Source organism: Rutidosis leptorrhynchoides, chromosome 3 (genome assembly GCF_046630445.1).
Source record: "Rutidosis leptorrhynchoides isolate AG116_Rl617_1_P2 chromosome 3, CSIRO_AGI_Rlap_v1, whole genome shotgun sequence".
NCBI lineage: Eukaryota > Viridiplantae > Streptophyta > Magnoliopsida > Asterales > Asteraceae > Rutidosis > Rutidosis leptorrhynchoides.
The window spans coordinates 252376209-252397023 of record NC_092335.1 but is presented as its reverse complement, the minus strand read 5'-3'; the positions used below and the strand labels follow the sequence as shown (position 1 = coordinate 252397023).

Here is a 20815-nt window from a genome sequence, read left to right as displayed (position 1 = left end):
TTGCTTTCTCACCCTTGTAGTCTATGTACTGAGTGATACGGTGAAGCCACTAAGTGTACTTGCCATCAAACAACACTGGAGGACGAGAATCTGATCCAATGATCAAAGTATCTTGAGTAGACATCTTGAGAATGAGGTAGATTCGGTAAAGATTCGGTATTAGTCAAATCTAAGATGAAAAATCACAGCAATCTAACACAAATGTCAGATTTGGTAACAGATTCGGTACTGTAGCAGATTCGGTATAGATTCTGTACTGTAGCAGATTCGGTAAACCAGATTCTGTATCAGAAACTGATCAGAAATACAAGTAACACACCCAGATTCAGTATAGATTCAGTAACCACAAGATTTGTAGCCTGAGAACACTTAAAACTAATGAATTAAGTGATACCGAGATCCTGATTCGGTATCTGACTGGTAGTCAGATTCTGTATGAATTTGAATTCAAACACAATTCAATTCCTTTGAATTAGATTCTGTAACCTTGCTGCACAAGGAAATAAGTTAGTATCACATAAAATATCAAAGATACCGAATGTACATGATAATGCTAAAAATGAACATATATTTCATAGCATTATCCCTCAAGAAAGACAAGCTTTTAGTTGCAATTGTTCTATTTACAAGTGATATTCGTTTAAATAATAAAAAGTGAAGACAAAAGATAGATTCAACGAATTGAAGACGCAAATGACCAAAAAGCTCAAAAGTACAAAGTACAATCAAAGTGATTCAAATTATTGGTGAGAAACGTCTCAAAATTACAAAAGTACAAGACGCAAAACGCAAAATACAAGATATTAAATTGTACAAAAGGACGTTCGAAAATCCGGAACCGGGACCAGAGTCAACTCTCAACGCTCGACGCAACGGACTAAAAATTACAAGTCAACTATGCACATAAATATAATATAATATTTAAATAATTCTTAAAATTATTTATATATATATATATATATATATATATATATATATATATATATATATATATATATATATATATATATATATATATATATATATATATATATATATATATATATTTATAAACCGTCGGCAAGCTAGGAAACAAACTCATGTGAGCTGGAAAAGCAGGCCATGCGATCACATGGCCTGGCAGTTATAAAACCATGCGATCGCATGGCAGCGGAAGTCAGGCCACATCCCTATAAAAAGCAGTTTGTTGAGCGAACTTAAACACAACCTTTTCTCTTCTTTCTTCTTACGTATATATATATATATATATATATATATATATATATATATATATATATATATATTATAATTTTAATTTTAATTTTAATTTTAATAATAAGGGTATGTTAGCGAATGTTGTAAGGGTATAAGTCAAAATTCTGTCCGTGTAATGCTACGCTATTTTTAATCATTGTAAGTTATGTTTAACCTTTTTAAATTAATGTCTCGTAGCTAAGTTATTATTATGCTTATTTAAGCCGAAGTAATCGTGATGTTGGGCTAAATATTAAAATTGGGTAATTGGGTTTTGGACCATAATTGGGGTTTGAATAAAAGAACGACACTTGTGAAAATTAAACTATGGGCTATTAATGGGCTTTATATTAACTAAATGATACCTCGTTAATTTAATATATAGACTTATAATTTGACGTATTTATATATAACCACATACGCTTGACTGGATACGGTGGGCGGGATATCTATAAATACCAATAATTATTCATTTGACTGGACACGGGGACGGATTAATAATCAATAGACTTGTTGAAACAGGGGTGGATTACATTCAAGGGTAATTGGTGTAATTGTTAACAAAGTAGTAAAACCTTGGACTACACGCAGTCGATAACCTGGTGTATTCATTAAATAAAGTATTAAGACCTTGTTACAATTCGAATCCCCAATTAGTTAGAATATTTGACTTCGGGAATAAGAATAATTTGATGAAGACTTCCGCATTTTATGATTATGACTGATGGACTATTATGGACAAATCCGTATGGACATATTGAATAATCCAGGACAAAGGACAATTAACCCATGGTAATAAACTAAAATCAACACGTCAAACATCATGATTACGGAAGTTTAAATAAGCATAATTCCTTTATTTCATATTTAATTTCTTTTATTTCATATTTAATTGCACTTTTAATTATCGCACTTTTATTTACTGTCATTTTATTTTAATTGCACTTTTAATTATCGTACTTTTTAATTATCGTAATTTTATTTATCGTCATTTTATTTATCGCAATTTCATTATTGTTATTTACATTACGCTTTAAATTAAGTATTATTTATTTTTAATATTTTACATTAGGTTTTAACTGCGACTAAAGTTTTAAAATCGACAAACCGGTCATTAAACGGTAAAAATCCCCTTTTATAATAATAATACTACTTATATATATATTTATATATTTACAAATATAGTTTTAAAAATATAGCGTTAAACTTGGCTAAAGATCCCTGTGGAACGAACCGGACTTACTAAAAACTACACTACTGTACGATTAGGTACACTGCCTAAAGTGTTGTAGCAAGGTTTAGGTATATCCACTCTATAAATAAATAAATAACTTTTGTAAAATTGTATCGTATTTAATAGTATTTTGTAGTAAAAATATAACTATTTTGTATACACCTCTACGCACATCAAGTATTTTTGGCACCGCTGCCGGGGACTTGCTTAAACGCCGGAAGCGAAACGCTATCTATAAAAAAAAAGATTTTTAGTTTTCTTTTGTAAAAATACATTTTAATTATTAAAAATATAAAAATCATAAAAAGAAAAGAAAAACAAAATTTATATATTTTTAAGAGTATGTTATATATATAAAATTTCTTTTTGTAAAAGTTTCTTTATTTTTATTTCAGTTTGTAAAAATATAAGTTTTATTTAATTTATATAAATATTTTTATATAAATATATAAAACAGAAAAAAATATATATATAAAAGTAAAATCTCTCGGCCCGGTACTGTAGCAGCCCATATTCTGGCCTGGATACTTAATCCATGCGACCGCATGGAGTTTTAACTCCAATATCATGCGATCGCATGACTGGCCCTAACACGCCAGGTTTGACCTCTTTCAGCATTAATCACGGTGTAATAATAATAATAATTATTATTAATTAATTAAAACCCTAATTAGGGTTTATTATAATAATAATTAAGTTTTAGTTTTATATTTTTGTATTTTAAGTTTAATTAGTTTTTATAAATATATAAAATTAATAGTTTTATAAAATAAATAATATAAAAGTAATATTTTTATAAAAATTGTACTTTTTACAACTTTAAGTTTATTTTTATATTTTGTATCTTTTTATTTGTTTTAGCGTAATATTTGTATTTTTCGTTCGTAATTAGTTTTAAGTCATAGTTTTTGCCGTAGTTATTTTTATTTCTAGATTTTTAGGCTTTGCTGTAAAATCCCTTAAGTACTTTTTCTTTAGACTAAGATTTAGGTGTTTTAGAATTTTGCGACACCGTTTTTATAAATTTTAGTACTTTTTATGTTTATACTGTTTTGGATATAGAATTCCTTTTAAGCTTTAATATTTTTAGACGCAGCTTTTAATTCTTAGTTTTTAGACTTTTAAGTTTCGACGCGCTACGTTCTTTTTATTATTTTTCGACCTTTTATTTTTTGACATTTTTCGACGCGCTGTTTTTCTTTCTTATTTTTCGCCACTCTAGTTTTTAGGACATAGAATTTTCTATTTCTTCTCTAAAATTTCTTTAAATTTCAACGAAAAATTATTTTAAGTGGTTAAATTGATAGACATCCAAATTTTCTGATTCGTAGTAATAGTTGGATTTGTTAGTGGCTGAGTTGTGAGCTTCCGATTTAAAGGGTTCTGGCTCCCTGCTGCATCTATTGGCTATTCGAAACGTGGGCAAAAGCAGAAAAGTCTATTAATTTGATAACTTATATAATTTTTATATTTTATAACTAATAGGATATTCAGTGAATGCACCGAGCAAAACGTTCACCACCTTTTATACGTTCACCACCTGTAACCAGATCAAGACATCTAGCCAATATTGTCGCCGTTGATTTTTTTTTAGAATCATCATCCAGTCGACCAAGTACTCCAATTCAAATTTCCGATAATCCATTTTTTGAACCCGACCTCATAATTGAGAATCCGGAGGATATTCAGGGACAATTCAGAGATCCTGAACCATTAATCTTTCCCCCGGAACCACCAATCATTCAAACGGAGATTGTCGAGGAACAACCCATTAAATCAGAATCTTCTAGTGATTCAGATTCAACAAATTCAATCATGGAAAATCTGGAACCTCTAAGTATGGAAGACCGAATGAGAGCTAAACGCACTGGCCAAGGTCACGCAATTACTCAACCAGACATTAATGCGCCAGATTATGACATCAAAGGACAAATCCTACACATGGTAACAAATCAATGCCAATTTAGTGGTGCGCCGAAGGAAGATCCAAATGAACATCTTCGTACGTTTAATAGGATCTGTACTCTATTTAAAATAAGAGAAGTGGAGGATGAACAGATATATTTTATATTATTTCCCTGAACTTTAAAGGGAGAAGCCAAAGATTGGTTAGAATCGTTACCTGAAGGGGCGATTGATACATGGGATGTTTTAGTTGAAAATTTTCTTAAACAATTCTTTCCGGCATCTAAAGCCGTAAGACTTCAAGGAGAAATTTTTACGTTCACGTAAAAGCCAAATGAAAATCTATATGAAGCGTGGACAAGATTTGGAAAGTTATTAAGAGGATGTCCGCAACATGGTTTAGACACCTGTTAAATAGTACAAATATTCTACCAAGGATGCGACATCACTACAAGAAAAGACATCGATATAGCAGCTGGTGGTTCCATTATGAAGAAAACCGCAACTGACGCTTACAAAATTATTGATAACACTGCTTCCCACTCACATGAGTGGCACCAAGAAAAAGATATCGTTAGATCATCTAAAGCAGCTAGAGTCGATTCTAGCCATGACTTAGATTCCATTTCTGCAAAGATAGACGCTGTCGAGAGACAAATGGAAAAGATGACTAAAGATATTCACTCAATAAGAATTAGTTGTGAGCGGTGTGGAGGACCACATTTGACAAAAGATTGTCTCAGTATTGAACAAACAATGGAACAAAGAGAGAATGTTTCATACATGAACCAAAGGCCTGGAAATAATTATCAGAATAATTATCAACCGCCAAGACCAATCTACAATCAAAATCAGAACTATAACCGAAATGTTCCATACAATAACTAACAAGGTCCTAGCAATCAACAAGTATCCAATAATACTTACAATCAGCAAAGACCTATTTTTCCAAATAAACCACCACAAACCGATGATAAAAAGCCAAATTTAGAAGATATGATGTCGAAGCTAGTTGAATCTCAAACGTAATTTTTCACATCTCAAAAACAAACCAATGAACAAAATGCTTAAGCATTTAGAAATCAACAAGCTTCTATTCAAAATCTGGAACAAGAAGTAAGCAACCTAGCAAGGTTAATAGGTGAAAGAAAACCAGGAAGTCTACCTAGTGATACAAATGCTAACCTCCGGAATGAAACAGCTAAAGCCATTACCACAAGAAGTGGTATTTCACTTAAACCACCTGAAATACCTGTAATTTATAACGAAGCTATTCCTACTCCACAAGAACCACAGCCTGATCAAGATAAGGAAAAAGAACCGGTAGTTGAAAAGGTTAATGAAGATAACACAGTTAAGGCAAAACTTTATGTTAAACCATACCAACCACCACTTCCTTACCCAAGTAAAATGAGAAAAGAGAGACTTGAAGCCGAGCAATCCAAATTCTTGGATATGTTTAAACAAATAAATGTAAATCTTCCTTTCATTGATGTGATTTCAGGAATGCCTAGATATGCTAAATTCTTGAAAGATCTAATCACAAATAGAAAGAAAATGGAAGAACTCTCGGCTGTTACTATGAATGCTAATTGATCTGCAGTGCTGTTGAATAAGATACCAGAAAAATTATCAGATCCAGGAAGTTTCACGATTCCATGTTTTCTGGGTAGTCTTAGTTCAATAAAAGCATTGGCAGACTTAGGTGCTAGTATAAATTTAATGCCGTATTCACTATACGCTAAACTAGACTTTGGAGAATTGAAACCAACATGAATAAGCATACAACTAGCCGATCGATCAGTAAAATATCCTAGAGGGATAATGGAGAACATGCTAGTTAAAGTTGGTACTTTAGTATTTTCAGTAGATTTTGTTATTCTGGACATGGAAGAAGATTTCCGAGTTCCTCTCATATTAGGAAGACCATTCTTAAACACGGCTAAAGCAATAATAGACGTTTTCGATAAGAAACTGACCCTAAGTATAGAGGACGAGAGTGTTACCTTTTCAGTTGATAGAGCCATGCAACAACCGCAATCTGCAGATGATACATGTTATTATATTCAAACTATAGATTCACATGCAGAATTATTAGAAGAATTTCCAGAATTACAAGGAACAGGAGAATGTTCTTTAGGAGAAGGAACTGAACCAATTGATGAAACTGAAATGTTAGCTACACTTATGGCTAATGGATATGAACCAACAACAGAAGAAATTCAAATGCTAAAAGAAGAAGACAGATATCGATATAAATCATCGATAGAAGAACCACCGACATTAGAGTTAAAGCCACTTCCAAACCATTTGGAATATGCTTATTTATATGTTGAATCTGAATTACCTGTAATAATATCGTCTTCTCTTACTGAAAATGAAAAATCTCAACTCATTTCTGTGTTAAAAGCTCATAAACCAACTATTGCATGGAAGATTCATGATATTAAAGGAATAAGTCCTTCGTATTGCACACATAAAATCCTTATGGAAGAAGGTCATGAAACGTATGTGCAACGCCAACGAAGACTAAATCCTAATATGCAAGATGTTGTTAAGAAAGAAATTATTAAACTGCTAGATGCAGGTTTAATTTATCCAATCTCTGATAGTCCATGGGTAAGCTCAGTTCAATGCGTACCTAAGAAAGGTGGCATGACTGTCATCACAAATGAAAAAAAATGAGCTTATTCCTACTAGGATTGTTACAGGATGGCGTGTTTGTATTGATTATAGAAAATTAAATGACGCCACCAGAAAAGATCACTTTCCCTTACCTTTTATTGATCAAATTTTAGAAAGATTAGCCGAAAACAGTTACTATTGTTTTCTTGATGGTTTTCCCGGATATTTTCAAATCCCAATAGCACTCGAAGATCAAGAGAAAACCACATTCACGTACCCTTATGGTACTTTTGCTTACAAACGCATGCTATTTAGACTTTGCAACGCCCCTGCAACCTTTCAAAGGTGCATGATGGTGATTTTTCACGACATGATAGAAGAATCCATGGAAGTTTTCATGAATGAATTTTCAGTCTTCGGTGATACATTTGAAACATGTCTAGTTAATCTTGAACGAATGCTTATTAGATGCGAACAATCAAATCTAGTACTTAATTGGGAGAAATGCCATTTCATGGTTAAAGAAGGCATCATTCTCGGTCATAAAATTTCAAAGGAAGGAATTGAAGTGGATAGAGCTAAAGTAGTTGTAATTGCTAAACTTCTACATCCTACCAATGTTAGAGGAGTTAGGAGTTTTGTAGGGCATGCCGGTTTTTACCGACGTTTCATAAAAGATTTTTCTAAAATTGCCACTCCTATGAATAAACTCCTAGAAAAAGATGCACCATTCATCTTTTCAGATGAATGCATCAAATCTTTTAATATTCTTAAAGAGAAACTCACTAATGCGCCGATCATGATAACTCCAAATTAGAATCTACCGTTTGAACTAATGTGCGATGCAAGTGATTTTGCAATGGGAGCCGTTTTAGGACAAAGGATTGAAAAACGATTTCAACCTATTTATTATGCTAGTATGACGTTACAAGGAGCACAAATGAACTATACGACTACTGAAAAAGAACTCCTTGCTATTGTCTTTGCTTTTGACAAATTTCGTTCATATCTCGTTCTAGCTAAAACGGTGGTCTATACTGACCATTCTGCTCTTAGATACCTATTTTCAAAACAAGATGCTAAACCAAGATTAATCTGTTGGATCTTACTCTTACAAGAGTTCGATATTGAAATCCGAGATAAAAAGGGAGCAGAAAATCTCGCAGCTGATCATCTTTCTCGTCTTGAAAATCCTGAATTAGAAGTTCTAAATGAATCGGCCATACAAGACAACTTTCCAGATGAATATCTATTGAAGATAGATTATAATGAAATTCCATAGTTTGCAGACTATGCAAACTATTTAGTATGTGGATTGCTTGAAAAAGGGTTGTCGTACCAAAAACGAAAGAAATTCTTTAGTGATATAAAACACTATTTCTGGGAAGATCCACATTTGTTTAAAAGTTGTCCCGATGGAATAATATGCTGATGTGTATTTGGAGATGAAGCTAGTCAAATCTTAAACCATTGTCACACAGGACCAACAGGAGGGCATTATGGGCCTCAACTCACAGCAAGAAAAGTTTACGATGCTGGATTCTATTGGCCTACAATTTTCAAAGACGCACACCTTCTTTGCAAATCCTGTGATGCTTGTCAAAGGGCCGAAAAAATAAGTCAACGTGATGAAATGCCACAAAATGTCATTCAAGTATGTGAAGTATTTGACGTTTGGGGTATTGACTTTATGGGTCCATTTCCAAAATCTCATAATAATCTCTACATTCTCATTGCCATTGATTATGTATCTAAATGGGCAGAAGCACAAGATCTCCCAACTAATGATGCACGAGTTGTAGTCAACTTCTTAAAGCGTCTTTTTGCTAGGTTTGGAACTCCGAAAGCATTAATAAGTGATCGGGGTACTCATTTTTGTAATAATCAACTTGAGAAAGTTCTCAAAAGATATGGAGTGACTCATAAAATCTCAAACGCTTATCATCCACAAACAAGTGGACAAGTTGAAAATACCAACCGAGCATTAAAACGTATTCTAGAGAAAACCGTAGGATCAAATCCGAAGGAATGGTCCATGAAATTGGAGGATGCACTCTGGGCTTTTAGAACAGCCTATAAAACTCCAATTGGAACCACACCTTTCAAAATTGTTTACGGAAAAGCATGTCATCTTCTAGTAGAAATTGAACACAAAGCATTTTGGGCTTTGAAGACATGTAATCTTGATTTACATGAAGCCGAACGTCTACGATTAAGTCAACTAAACGAATTAGAAGAATTAAGACATGAAGCATATGAAAATTCGTTAATCTATAAAGAAAGAACGAAGAAATGGCATGATAAAAGAATCAGAAGTTCAAAAGAATTTAAAGAAGGAGACAGAGTTCTTCTTTCCAATTCACGATTCAAGCTATTTCCTGGAAAATTGAAATCAAGATGGTCTGGACCATTCATAGTCAAAAGAGTTTTCCCATACGGAACAGTAGAATTAATAAATTCAAATGGGATTGAATTTAAAGTTAATGGTCATAGAGTTAAACATTACATACATGGTCCGATGGAAGTTGACAATGAAGTCAATCATAATTTCACCACTCAAGAAAACCCTCAAAATGAAAACATAAATATGTTATCAACAGCATATGAAAAATCAAAATTAAAAATGAGGAGGATTCAAATTGGAGTGATGAAGAAGAATTCTTATACAAACCTCCCATTCCAAGAAACGAAGAAAAATGTGAACAAGAAGTTCAAATAGAAGTGAAAGAACCAAGAAAAGAACACCCGAAAAAGGTTTACAAACCAACTCAACTTACTAAAGCAGGAGACCCGGGTGAATTTACCATTTCTTGCTTACTTAATAATGGTGCTATATATAATGGACTCGCATATTTAGGAGGAAGTGCAAATATTATGCCTCTTTCCTTATACAAAAGATTAGGTATGGGTAAATTAAAACCAACCAAAATAGGTGTTCAATCATTTGACCTAACCATTAAACACCCGATTAGAATAGCAAATAATCTAATTGTTAATGTGGGAAGTTTGACCTTTGTTGCAAACTTCATAGTTATTAATATGGAAGAAAACCTTGATATTCCTCTAATTTTAGGTCGCCCATTTTTAGCAACCACCGAGGCATTCATTGATGTAAGAGAAGGTAGAATGACACTTAGGGATGGTGATAAATCGATCACCTTTGTGAACCGAAAGTTTAGATCTCCACCAACCAAAACTGTTAAACCAATAAAAACACATAAGTGTGGGGAAGATGAAGAAACACTTAATGATGATACGAAATTAGATGAACCCGTTTTTAACAGTTCAACGAAGAAACCTTATAAACGGATTCACGATGCTAAGATTAAGGGGAACTTTAAGTTATGTAACCGTTTAGTATCCAATTTATCGCTTAAAGAAAAGGCGATATTAGTTGAATTTCTGAAAGTTACGGAGGAAATCAACAAATGGATTGAAGTAAAAGTCAGAGATATACAAGTTGTTGATGATCCAATTGAAAACGAAGTTAATCACAATTTCAACACCACATCTAACTGAATGTGGGGGGTTCGAATCTTTTTAGGGTAATATGTATTTCTGTTAGAGTTAGATATTCTGTTTTCGTGTAGTTCTCGAGAATGGAATCCGAATGGTCTTTCCCTAGCAGACCCTAAAGAACTAGTCTTCTCCCCCCATTCTGATTTTTTTTAGGTTTTATGAGATGAAGAATTCCTTTGATCTTAACCATGGTCTAATGCTACACGCTATGATTACTAAACATAATAATGACACACTTCCGAGTGAACTGGTATCATTCATAAGAGGCAAAATGGACGGAGTAAGAAAAGAACTCAGAAAAGATCATCATAAGATACATTTTGGAAAAGGAAAATCAAAATCCGCAACAAAAAGAAGAGCACGACACCTTGAAAGATGTTATAAATGCGGAAAATGGTCACACGAAGGTAAATGTTCAAATAATCAAACATATTCAAATACCGAATTTGTTACTCTATGCAGAGAAGGACCGCGTATATGTTTAGAAGAAAAGATATTGAAGATTTGAGGTTATGCTTACGTAGATATGGAGAACCAAATCACACGACTCTCCTATGAGTCGGCTAAAGCAGGTCTCTGAGAATTTTTCTCACAGGTATGTATGTACAGTTTTTTTTTATTGCTTTTAACCTTTTGATAATAAACGCTGAATCGTTCGCTATAAAGTATTAAATTGGTATTCAATAAAATTAGGTATGCGTAACCAAAATTATTGATATCATACAAAAATTTATTACATCACTGCGAAATTTACCATTTATTCTTAAGGTATAAATATCTTTAATCAATCAAACCAAAATATTTCGAAAATTCGTCAGGAGTAAAACTAGGTCGTTGAACCGAAATTACTTTACCGAAAAGAGGGGCGTATATTTTTGATAATATTTGATTGATTAAAGTGGGATAAAAGACCAAAAAGATCTTTAATTTTATTTTTACTTTGTTTTTAAAATTAATATTGTAATCTTTTTAAATTAATATATTTAAGTTTGTAAATATTTGAAAAATAAATATTTTAATATAAGTTTGTATGTATAAAAATAAAAATATAATATAAAATTAGTGTGAATTTTTAATTCTTATAAAATTTTTAATTTTATGAATTTTAAATTTAAGTTTGGTGTGAATTTAAAAACAAAAATTTACTTTATTTCATTAAGTTAAAAATTTGATATTTAAAATTCGTCGTGAGTTGAAAACTAGGTCGTTGAGAGACGGACTAGGACAACGATCCGAAAAATCTTTACTTTTAAAACTGCGCTTAAAAATGACAAATTTTAAAACTTTGTTGAGAGACGGACTAGGACAACGATCCGAAACGCCCTCACTCCTAAAAAGAAAACAAAATTTTTAAAATTTAATTAACTTATGTTTCATTAATTAAAAGGTTTTTATATAAAAAAAAAATACCAGACCCCCACGCGATCGCATGGGGTTTGGCCATCAACCTCATGCGATCGCATGAGGACCGAAATCAGGTCAGGTTACAAGAACCAGCTCGTCTGTTCTCTGTCTCTCTCCACACATACACAAACACCCGAAAATTCTCCCAAATCACCTCTAAAATTCGTAATTTTTTACTATAATTCGTCAAATTTCTCGCTCTAATCATGAATTTGATAAGAAGTTTATCAAGAAGGGTAACAATTTTATCCCTAAACCTCTTTAAATTTGATTTTTAGTGTTCTTGAGCTATATTTTTTCTAATTTGATTTTGTTAATTTCTAGTGTAATTAGAGTTAAATTGTTAGTATATTATGCATGTATAACCTAGATTGATGCTATTTAACATGATTTGAAGCCAAAAACTTCAAAATTTTTAGGAATCTAGGGTTTGTGTTCTTGAGCAATTTGAGGCTTTTTGATATAAAAAGGTTATGGCCGATTTTTGTCATGAATTATTGCTAAATTAAGTAGTGTAACATGTTTAGGTAGCTAAATGATCCAAACTTTGATCATAAACATGATTTTTGAGAATTAAAGTGGACTTTTTAGGTATAAAATTCATGAACTTGATTAAATTGATATAAATGCCATTTGAAACTTGTTTAATTGCTAGTAATGGTTATTTTAACATGTTATTTGAGTTGAATGCTTATGAACTTTTTGTAAACATTTTCATATATGCTTATTTGAAAAAGTGTAGAATTGTTAAAATTGTGAAAATGTGTATAAGTTTAATTTTGATTAAACATGTTATTGTAATTGTTTCAAGTTGTTATTTTGCTAACACTAATGCATATTTGGATGCACAAATTTTGTGTTTAATGTGTTTTGCAGAGATTTACTAATACTGATGGTGCATCATCATCATCTAGACAACCTGCTCCAGAACCTGAACCAGAAATGCAATATGAACCGGAGCAACAACAGGAACAACAACAACAACCTGATCAACACGTACCTTATTATGATCCGCATCAAGAATATGTTGATGCCTTCGTAGTATTTCCCATGCATCCGATAGTACAACATTCGACGATTCATGAAGAACAGTTGCATCCCAATCTAAGATTTGATCTAAGCTGGAAAGATTACTCAACATATCAAAGTAACAAATTCAAACTGATACCGAAAAATGTAGAAGTGCCAAGGGTAATCGATTGGGAGCCTTTGAAAAGGGTCCAACTAGTTAACTCAGTTAGACAGCATTTGATCCAAAGGTATGGCAGCTCTTCTTTTCCCGATTGGGAACGTTTATTCACCATTCGTAGGCCTGTATATAAGGAATGGTGCGTTGAGCTTATGAGTACTATTTCACTTAATGCGGATGTAGATAGTTTAGATGATAGAAGTTTTCTTAGATTTATACTTGGCCGTAGGATGTACAGGATGTCCATGCTGGACATGGCCAGGGCTTTACAGATATATACGCCCACTGATTTGCTACTACCCGATTGTATGAATTTGATTTATCATGGTGAAAGGGTAGATAGGAATTTTGATGCTAACGCCGTCTGGAGGCGTATGTCAGATTTTAATGTTTTTGGGCGGGCAGGAGCACATACCTACTTACATATTAACAAAGCCGAACTTCGTATTATTCATAGATTTCTGGATAACTCGATTACACAGAGAGGTCACAACAAGGAGAAAATGACCTTACATGATTTATTTTGCCTAAAGTGTATTCGAGATCCAAGAGGCTTTGTTAATATCCCTTACTGTGTTGGTTTTTATTTGTCTAAGATGGTAGAAGAAATACAGGAAGGGGGAATAATAGGAGGAGGTATTTTTGTTACTCTCATTGGAGAGTATTTGGGTGTAGATAGGGATCAAGGGGGTCCACTTATGGTATGTAGGGAACATGTTGAGCATTTAGGATTGCGGGTCTATCAGGGTGCTAAGGTATTGAAGAGCAGATGCAATCAGGCAATACCCTATGTAGGTAGTCATCCGCAGGTAGAAAGAGGATCAGACGAGGAGATGGAGGAAGCGGATGACGTTAGGGATGTCATTCGGGAGGCTATGACTGATGTCTACCAGCGTGTAGATAAGGTAGATATGACAAACGCGGAGAGATTTAGACGGATGGAGCAGTGGCAAGCCCAGAATGATTACGAGCATTCCAGGCAACGACAGCATGATAGATGGGACTATCATCAGCGTCAGATTATGAGCCGGCTGTCACCTCAGGATCACTACGTTTCGACCCGACCTCAGGATCACTACGTTTCGTCATCCACAGGTAGAGAGAGGTTCAGATGAGGAAATGGAGGAAGCGGATGACATAAGGGATGTCATTAGGGAGGCTATGACTGACATCTACCGGCGTGTAGATGAAGTAGAAATGACAAACGAGGAGAGACATAGACGGTACGAGTAGTGGCAAGCCCGGAATGATTACGAGCATTCCAGGCAACGACAGCATGATAGATGGGACTATCATCAGCATCAGATCATGAGTCGGCTATCACTTCAGGATCACTACGTACCGACCCGACCCGCTTACTCTCCTCCACACCAGCCCGAGATGAGACCACCATATACTCTCTACGACCCTAACCAGGCCTACCAGTACACCTATCACCAACCATGGAACCCGACCGATGACATGAACTGGAACCCCTATCCAGATTGATATAGTTCCGTTGGTGATTTTTATGATTTTTATCTTTTTATTATTTTTATTTATTTATGTTTAAGCATACAAATATTGATACTTTTATTGTAATATTTAATATTTTTATTATGTTGTACTAATATTTCATATTTGATTTGAAAGTGGGATGTTAAGTCCCAATTCAAATTACCATGCATGTTTATATTTGTATGTATGTATATTATCAATTGTACACAACAGGATAAAACAGCGCATTTTCAAAGACTGGCATTAAGTTCAGCAAAAGCTACTAATTTTGACGACAAAACGAAATCAAATGTGATGTAACAACAAGATGAAATGAACAAATGATGTGCATCATTTATCATTCAGCAAACAAACGCCAATATGTTTGGAAACTTTGGTAAAATTTAATCATTTTTCTACGCTAATCACCCTCAATAATTTAAATTGTTACTGATTTCTTGCAAATGAGGGCATTGCAAGATCTTAAGTGTGGGAAGGGGTTAAATTCTTTCAGATTTTTTAAATTTTTTTTTGACTTAAACACTTGGTTACCATTAAAAATACTAGTAACGCAGTAGTTGTATTAGAATCTAGTGCTCTCTGATAATAAAGAACAGCCCTAGTCTTATATATTGACCACCCAATTCTAGTAAAATTTTTCAAAATTTTCAAATAAATGAACTCAAAATCATGTTTATACATATTTATGAACGATAAAATTAGGTGTTAACACCGAAATTATTGTTACCTCGGAAAGGACATAAATTGAGAAACAACCCAAAATGTTAGAATTCATTTAAAATGGAATAGAGGACAATAAAAAGGCAAAGAAAGGAAAATAAAAGCCAAGTGTGGGAAAGATTTACCAAGTTATTTAAAACATATATCACATATTTTTGTACAAATAACTGAAGATACTTTTGTTTTGGACAATTTTATCAGTTTTACCCAATTTAATGTAATATATTTGAAAGAAATATGGATCTACACGATGAATCAATTCCATCATTAAAAGGAAGTAAAGTCTTCCGAAAAAGAAACGCGCTTCTTGATTTAGGTCAGGAAGTTATCGTCCAGATCAGTTGTAGAGTCTACGAAAAACCTTGAAAAGTTTTCTCGAAAATCAGTTGGAAATCCACGGACCTCAGCATCAAACAGGGTCGCCATGTGGTCAGACTTATCCTAACCATGAGAGGATCTGTCTCGTAAAATGGGGAGGGCACCGTGAAAATTAGCTTGATAAGACTAATGAATCAGACCCCCAGAAAGGATAATCTCCTTAAAGATTAAAAATCAGCTTTTAAGCCTGATATTACTCAATCATTGAGATTGACTTTAAAGATTGAGAATTACAAACTCATAGAATTCGATGATATCTAAACTCGAGCTTGAACGAGAAAATATTTTAATCAAATTACAAACCGATTTGTTTTCTAAAAACCCTATTTTCAATACGTTCATTACCATTGAACGTAAAAAATAGGAATCCAACTGGAATTCATTAGGTCACCTGAACCAAATCGGGTGTCAACCGTAAGAACGGTGGTTGCATAGCATGGTCGAAGACAGGACCTTGTGCCAGACCGAAAAACTATAGGGTGATCTTTACTATTGCTCCTACGAAGGATAGTAATTGCATCCGACACGATATAGACCATAATTAAAAGCATGTCAAGGGACATTGCTTTTACAGTTGCTTGTTCAACACTTTCCTTTACAATCGGAAGGTAGTTTACCGAAAGGAAATATATGAAGCAAGTATACTAGACATTCGGCTTTCCCAATACAAGGTTAGCAAGTGGGTGACACAAAACCGCAAGTTTTGAGCTAAAATTTTCAAATTTGAAACCCACCAAACCCACAAAAATAATTTGCAAACACCGGTGAAGGGTTATTCTGGAAAACTTATCTAGGATAAAAGCTAGATTTAATTTTCAAAAGATCAAATATTTTCATAAAGATCCAATTTCCTTAAGGATCTAAATTTTCATAGTCATGTGGGACTGTAAACCACAACGTTAATACCATTGTTCATACCGCCGTATAGAAATCACTGATGTACAAAGTGTGAAGAATAAAGAAGTGATTCTAGTATTTTTATTTCAAGACTATATTGCATGAGGACAAGCAACGCTCAAGTGTGGGAATATTTGATAATGCTAAAAACGAACATATATTTCATAGCATTATCCTGCAAGAAAGACAAGCTTTTAGTTGCAATTGTTCTATTTACAAGTGATATTCGTTTAAATAATAAAAAGTGAAGACAAAAGACAGATTCGACGAATTGAAGACGCAAACGACCAAAAAGCTCAAAAGTACAAAGTACAATCAAAGTGGTTCAAATTATTGGTGAGAAACGTCTCAAAATTACAAAAGTACAAGACGCAAAATGCAAAATACAAGATATTAAATTGTACGAAAGGACGTTCGAAAATCCGGAATCGGGACCAGAGTCAACTCTCAACGAAACGGACTAAAAATTACAAGTCAACTATGCACATAAATATAATATAATATTTAATAATTCTTAAAATTATTTATATATTATATATCTATTTATAAACCGTCGGCAAGCTAGGAAACAAACTCATGTGAGCTGGAAAAGCAAGCCATGTGATCACATGGCCTGGCAGTTATAAAACCATGCAATCGCATGGTAGCAGAAGTCAGGCCACATCCCTATAAAAAGCAGTTTGTTGAGCGAACTTAAACACAACTTTTTCTCTTCTTTCTTCTTACGTGTATATATATATATATATATATATATATATATATATATATATATATATATATATATATATATATATTAATTTTAATTTTAATTTTAATAATAAGGGTATGTTAGCGAATGTTGTAAGGGTATAAGTCGAAATTCTGTCCGTGTAACGCTACGCTATTTTTAATCATTGTAAGTTATGTTTAACCTTTTTAAATTAATGTCTCGTAGCTAAGTAATTATTATGCTTATTTAAGCCGAAGTAATCGTGATGTTGGGCTAAATATTAAAATTGGGTAATTGGGTTTTAGACCATAATTGGGGTTTGAATAAAAGAACGACACTTGTGGAAATTAGACTATGGGCTATTAATGGGCTTTATATTAACTAAATGATACCTCGTTAATTTAATATATAGACTTATAATTTGACGTATTTATATATAACCACATACGCTTGACTGGGTACGGTGGGCGGGATATCTATAAATACCAATAATTATTCATTTGACCGGACACGGGGATGGATTAATAATCAATAGACTTGTTGAAACAGGGGTGTATTACATTCAAGGGTAATTGGGGTAATTGTTAACAAAGTAGTAAAACCTTGGACTACACGAAGTCGATAACTTGGTGTATTCATTAAACAAAGTATTAAGACCTTGTTACAATTCGAATCCCCAATTAGTTGGAATATTTGACTTCGGGAATAAGAATAATTTGACGAAGACTTCCGCATTTTATGATTATGACTGATGGACTATTATGGACAAATCCGTATGGACATATTGAATAATCCAGGACAAAGGACAATTAACCCATGGTAATAAACTAAAATCAACACGTCAAACATCATGATTACGGAAGTTTAAATAAGCATAATTCCTTTATTTCATATTTAATTTCCTTTATTTCATATTTAATTGCACTTTTAATTATCGCACTTTTATTTACTGTCATTTTATTTTAATTTCACTTTTAATTATCGTACTTTTTAATTATCGCAATTTTATTTATCATCATTTTATTAATCGCAATTTCATTATTGTTATTTACTTTACACTTTAAATTAAGTATTATTTATTTTTAATATTTTACATTAGGTTTTAACTGCGACTAAAGTTTTAAAATTGACAAACCGGTCATTAAACGGTAAAAACCCCCTTTTATAATAATAATACTACTTATATATATATTTATATATTTACAAATATAGTTTTAAAAATATAGCGTTAAACTTGGCTAAAGCTCCCTGTGGAACGAACCGGACTTACTAAAAACTACACTACTGTACGATTAGGTACACTGCCTATAAGTGTTGTAGCAAGGTTTAGGTATATCCACTCTATAAATAAATAAATAAATAACTTGTGTAAAATTGTATCTATTTAATAGTATTTTGTAGTAAAAATATAACTATTTTGTATACACCTCTACGCACATCAAGTATTTTTGGCGCCGTTGTCGGGGACTTGCTTAAACGCCGGAAGCGAAACGCTATCTATAAAAAAAAAAGATTTTTAGTTTTCATTTGTAAAAATACATTTTAATTATTAAAAATATAAAAACCATAAACAGAAAAGAAAAACAAAATTTATATATTTTTAAGAGTTTGTTATATATATATAAAATTTCTTTTTGTAAAAGTTTCTTTATTTTTATTTCAGTTTGTAAAAATATAAGTTTTATTTAATTTATATAAATATATAAAATAGAAATCGGGGTCCTAACAGAAGTACACATTAACACATTAACACTATATAGCCCTCTTCTAAGGAACCATCATTTAAGCTTATTTCACATTAACACTATACAACTTCGGGGTCCTAACAGAAGTGTCGAGGTGTTAAGACACCACCCGGGGTGAAGTATCGAGGTGTTAAGATGCCACCCGGGGGTTAGTGATACGCGGTGTTAAGTACACTAATGGATGTTGTGAACTTCGATGGCCTTTCGCGAGCGCCATTCCCTTGTACGATTGGTAAACCATGGTTGTGTGTTGTAGTGTAGCATATTGTATCGTTCGTGTTATATGCTATTGTTGTGCTAGCTTGTGATATTGGAGATTGAGCGTTATACTTTGCGATGGTATGCTAATTATATTGCTAGCGTGTGTGCGGTAATTGTTTAAGTGGTTGCAAGTAAGTAGGTTATATATGTATATGTATAACTATTGCATTCACTAAGTGTTTTGCTTACCCTTTCGTTGTTTACTCTTTTTAGGCTCCGGCGTGGACAAAGTCAAGGGTATTCGTTTGGATTAGAGATTCACCCAATCTTGTTATGATAGTGGAGGCTTTAATGATTCGACCTAGGTTTTGGGTAGTTTAACTCCAAACACCATGCTCGTCTTTTGTTTGGTATTTAAACTCGTGGGTCGAAAATACTATTGATGATGTACGGGTCATCGTACCCTTTTTATAAACTCGAAACCTTTGGATTTGATTAAACAACTTTTGGTCGTAACGATTTCATGATGTAAGTGATTATGTTTTTTGGGAATTTTGGTTTTTTATATGTAAAAACTGTCCAACAACATCTTTTATGTAGTAATGCGCGCCGCGCACAAAGTTGCTCACCGCGCAAATGGGGGAGCACAGGTACCTGGTGCCAGGATTGGGTTCTGACCTGGTTTTACGCGTTAATGTGTGTCGCGCAAACTGATGTGCACCGCGCAATTTCCCAGGCCAGACCAATGTTTTTCTTAAAAAAAAAAATTTGTGGCGTGTTTTGGTAATCGAAGTTGGGTCGTTACAAGTGGTATCAGAGCATGGTCTGAGGGATTTAGGCGACTTGAGATAGGTGCCTAGACTTAGACTTTTATGTGTGCTTAGATATATGCGGGACTTGTAGGATACGGGTCGAACTAGGCTTGGTTAGTGCCTAGGTTCGGTTAACTAACTATATGATAATTGTTTCGTGTTGTGTTTGATCATCAAGCGAGATAGACATTGTACTAGCGAGTTAATGAGGCGTGCTCACGTAACAATGACTAGCTACCATTGTTATGGGTGCAAATCGTGTTAAACAAGCAATGTACGATGATTATTGAGCAAGATGGGGCGGTGTGGTGTACATATATCATTCTCGTTTGTTTCGTTGTCTAACCTATTCCATTTTATAGAATGAAGATGAGAAACAGGCACGATACCGATAACGGAGGTACGAGCGAAGACTTCGACTTCACGGCTAAGGTTGAGGCCATCTTTAAAAGTCAAAGAGCGGGATTTCTCGCGGATGTCAAAAAGGTCTTCCAAGAATCGGTTGATGAGCAAATAACCGAGTTAATCAACGAATGAATGAATGCTGCAATCGAAGATGCATTCGAGGCTAGAAACATTAATCATCATAGTGAGGGGGGTGATGGTAATGGTGGACATGGAAGGCGAGACTTCCATTACAAGAACTTCAAGGATGCTCAACCTGCTATGTTTAATGGGGTGAGAGATCCGTTGAAAAGTACATGTTGGATCTCTAACATCGAGTTGGATTTTTGTACCGGTGAATGC

The 20815-nt window shown here is 33.5% G+C and overlaps 1 protein-coding gene across 1 annotated transcript in view; it reads left to right on the top strand.

The window, feature by feature from the left end:
• The window catches only part of LOC139900955 (uncharacterized), a 49381-nt gene extending 28776 nt beyond the window's left edge, over window positions 1-20605 (top strand). Inside the window, exon 4 of the mRNA XM_071883700.1 lies at window positions 20431-20605. Within this exon, the coding sequence (XP_071739801.1) occupies window positions 20431-20605 (175 nt within the window). The remainder of the gene's footprint in view (window positions 1-20430) is intronic.
• The last annotated feature ends 210 nt before the right edge of the window (window positions 20606-20815 follow it).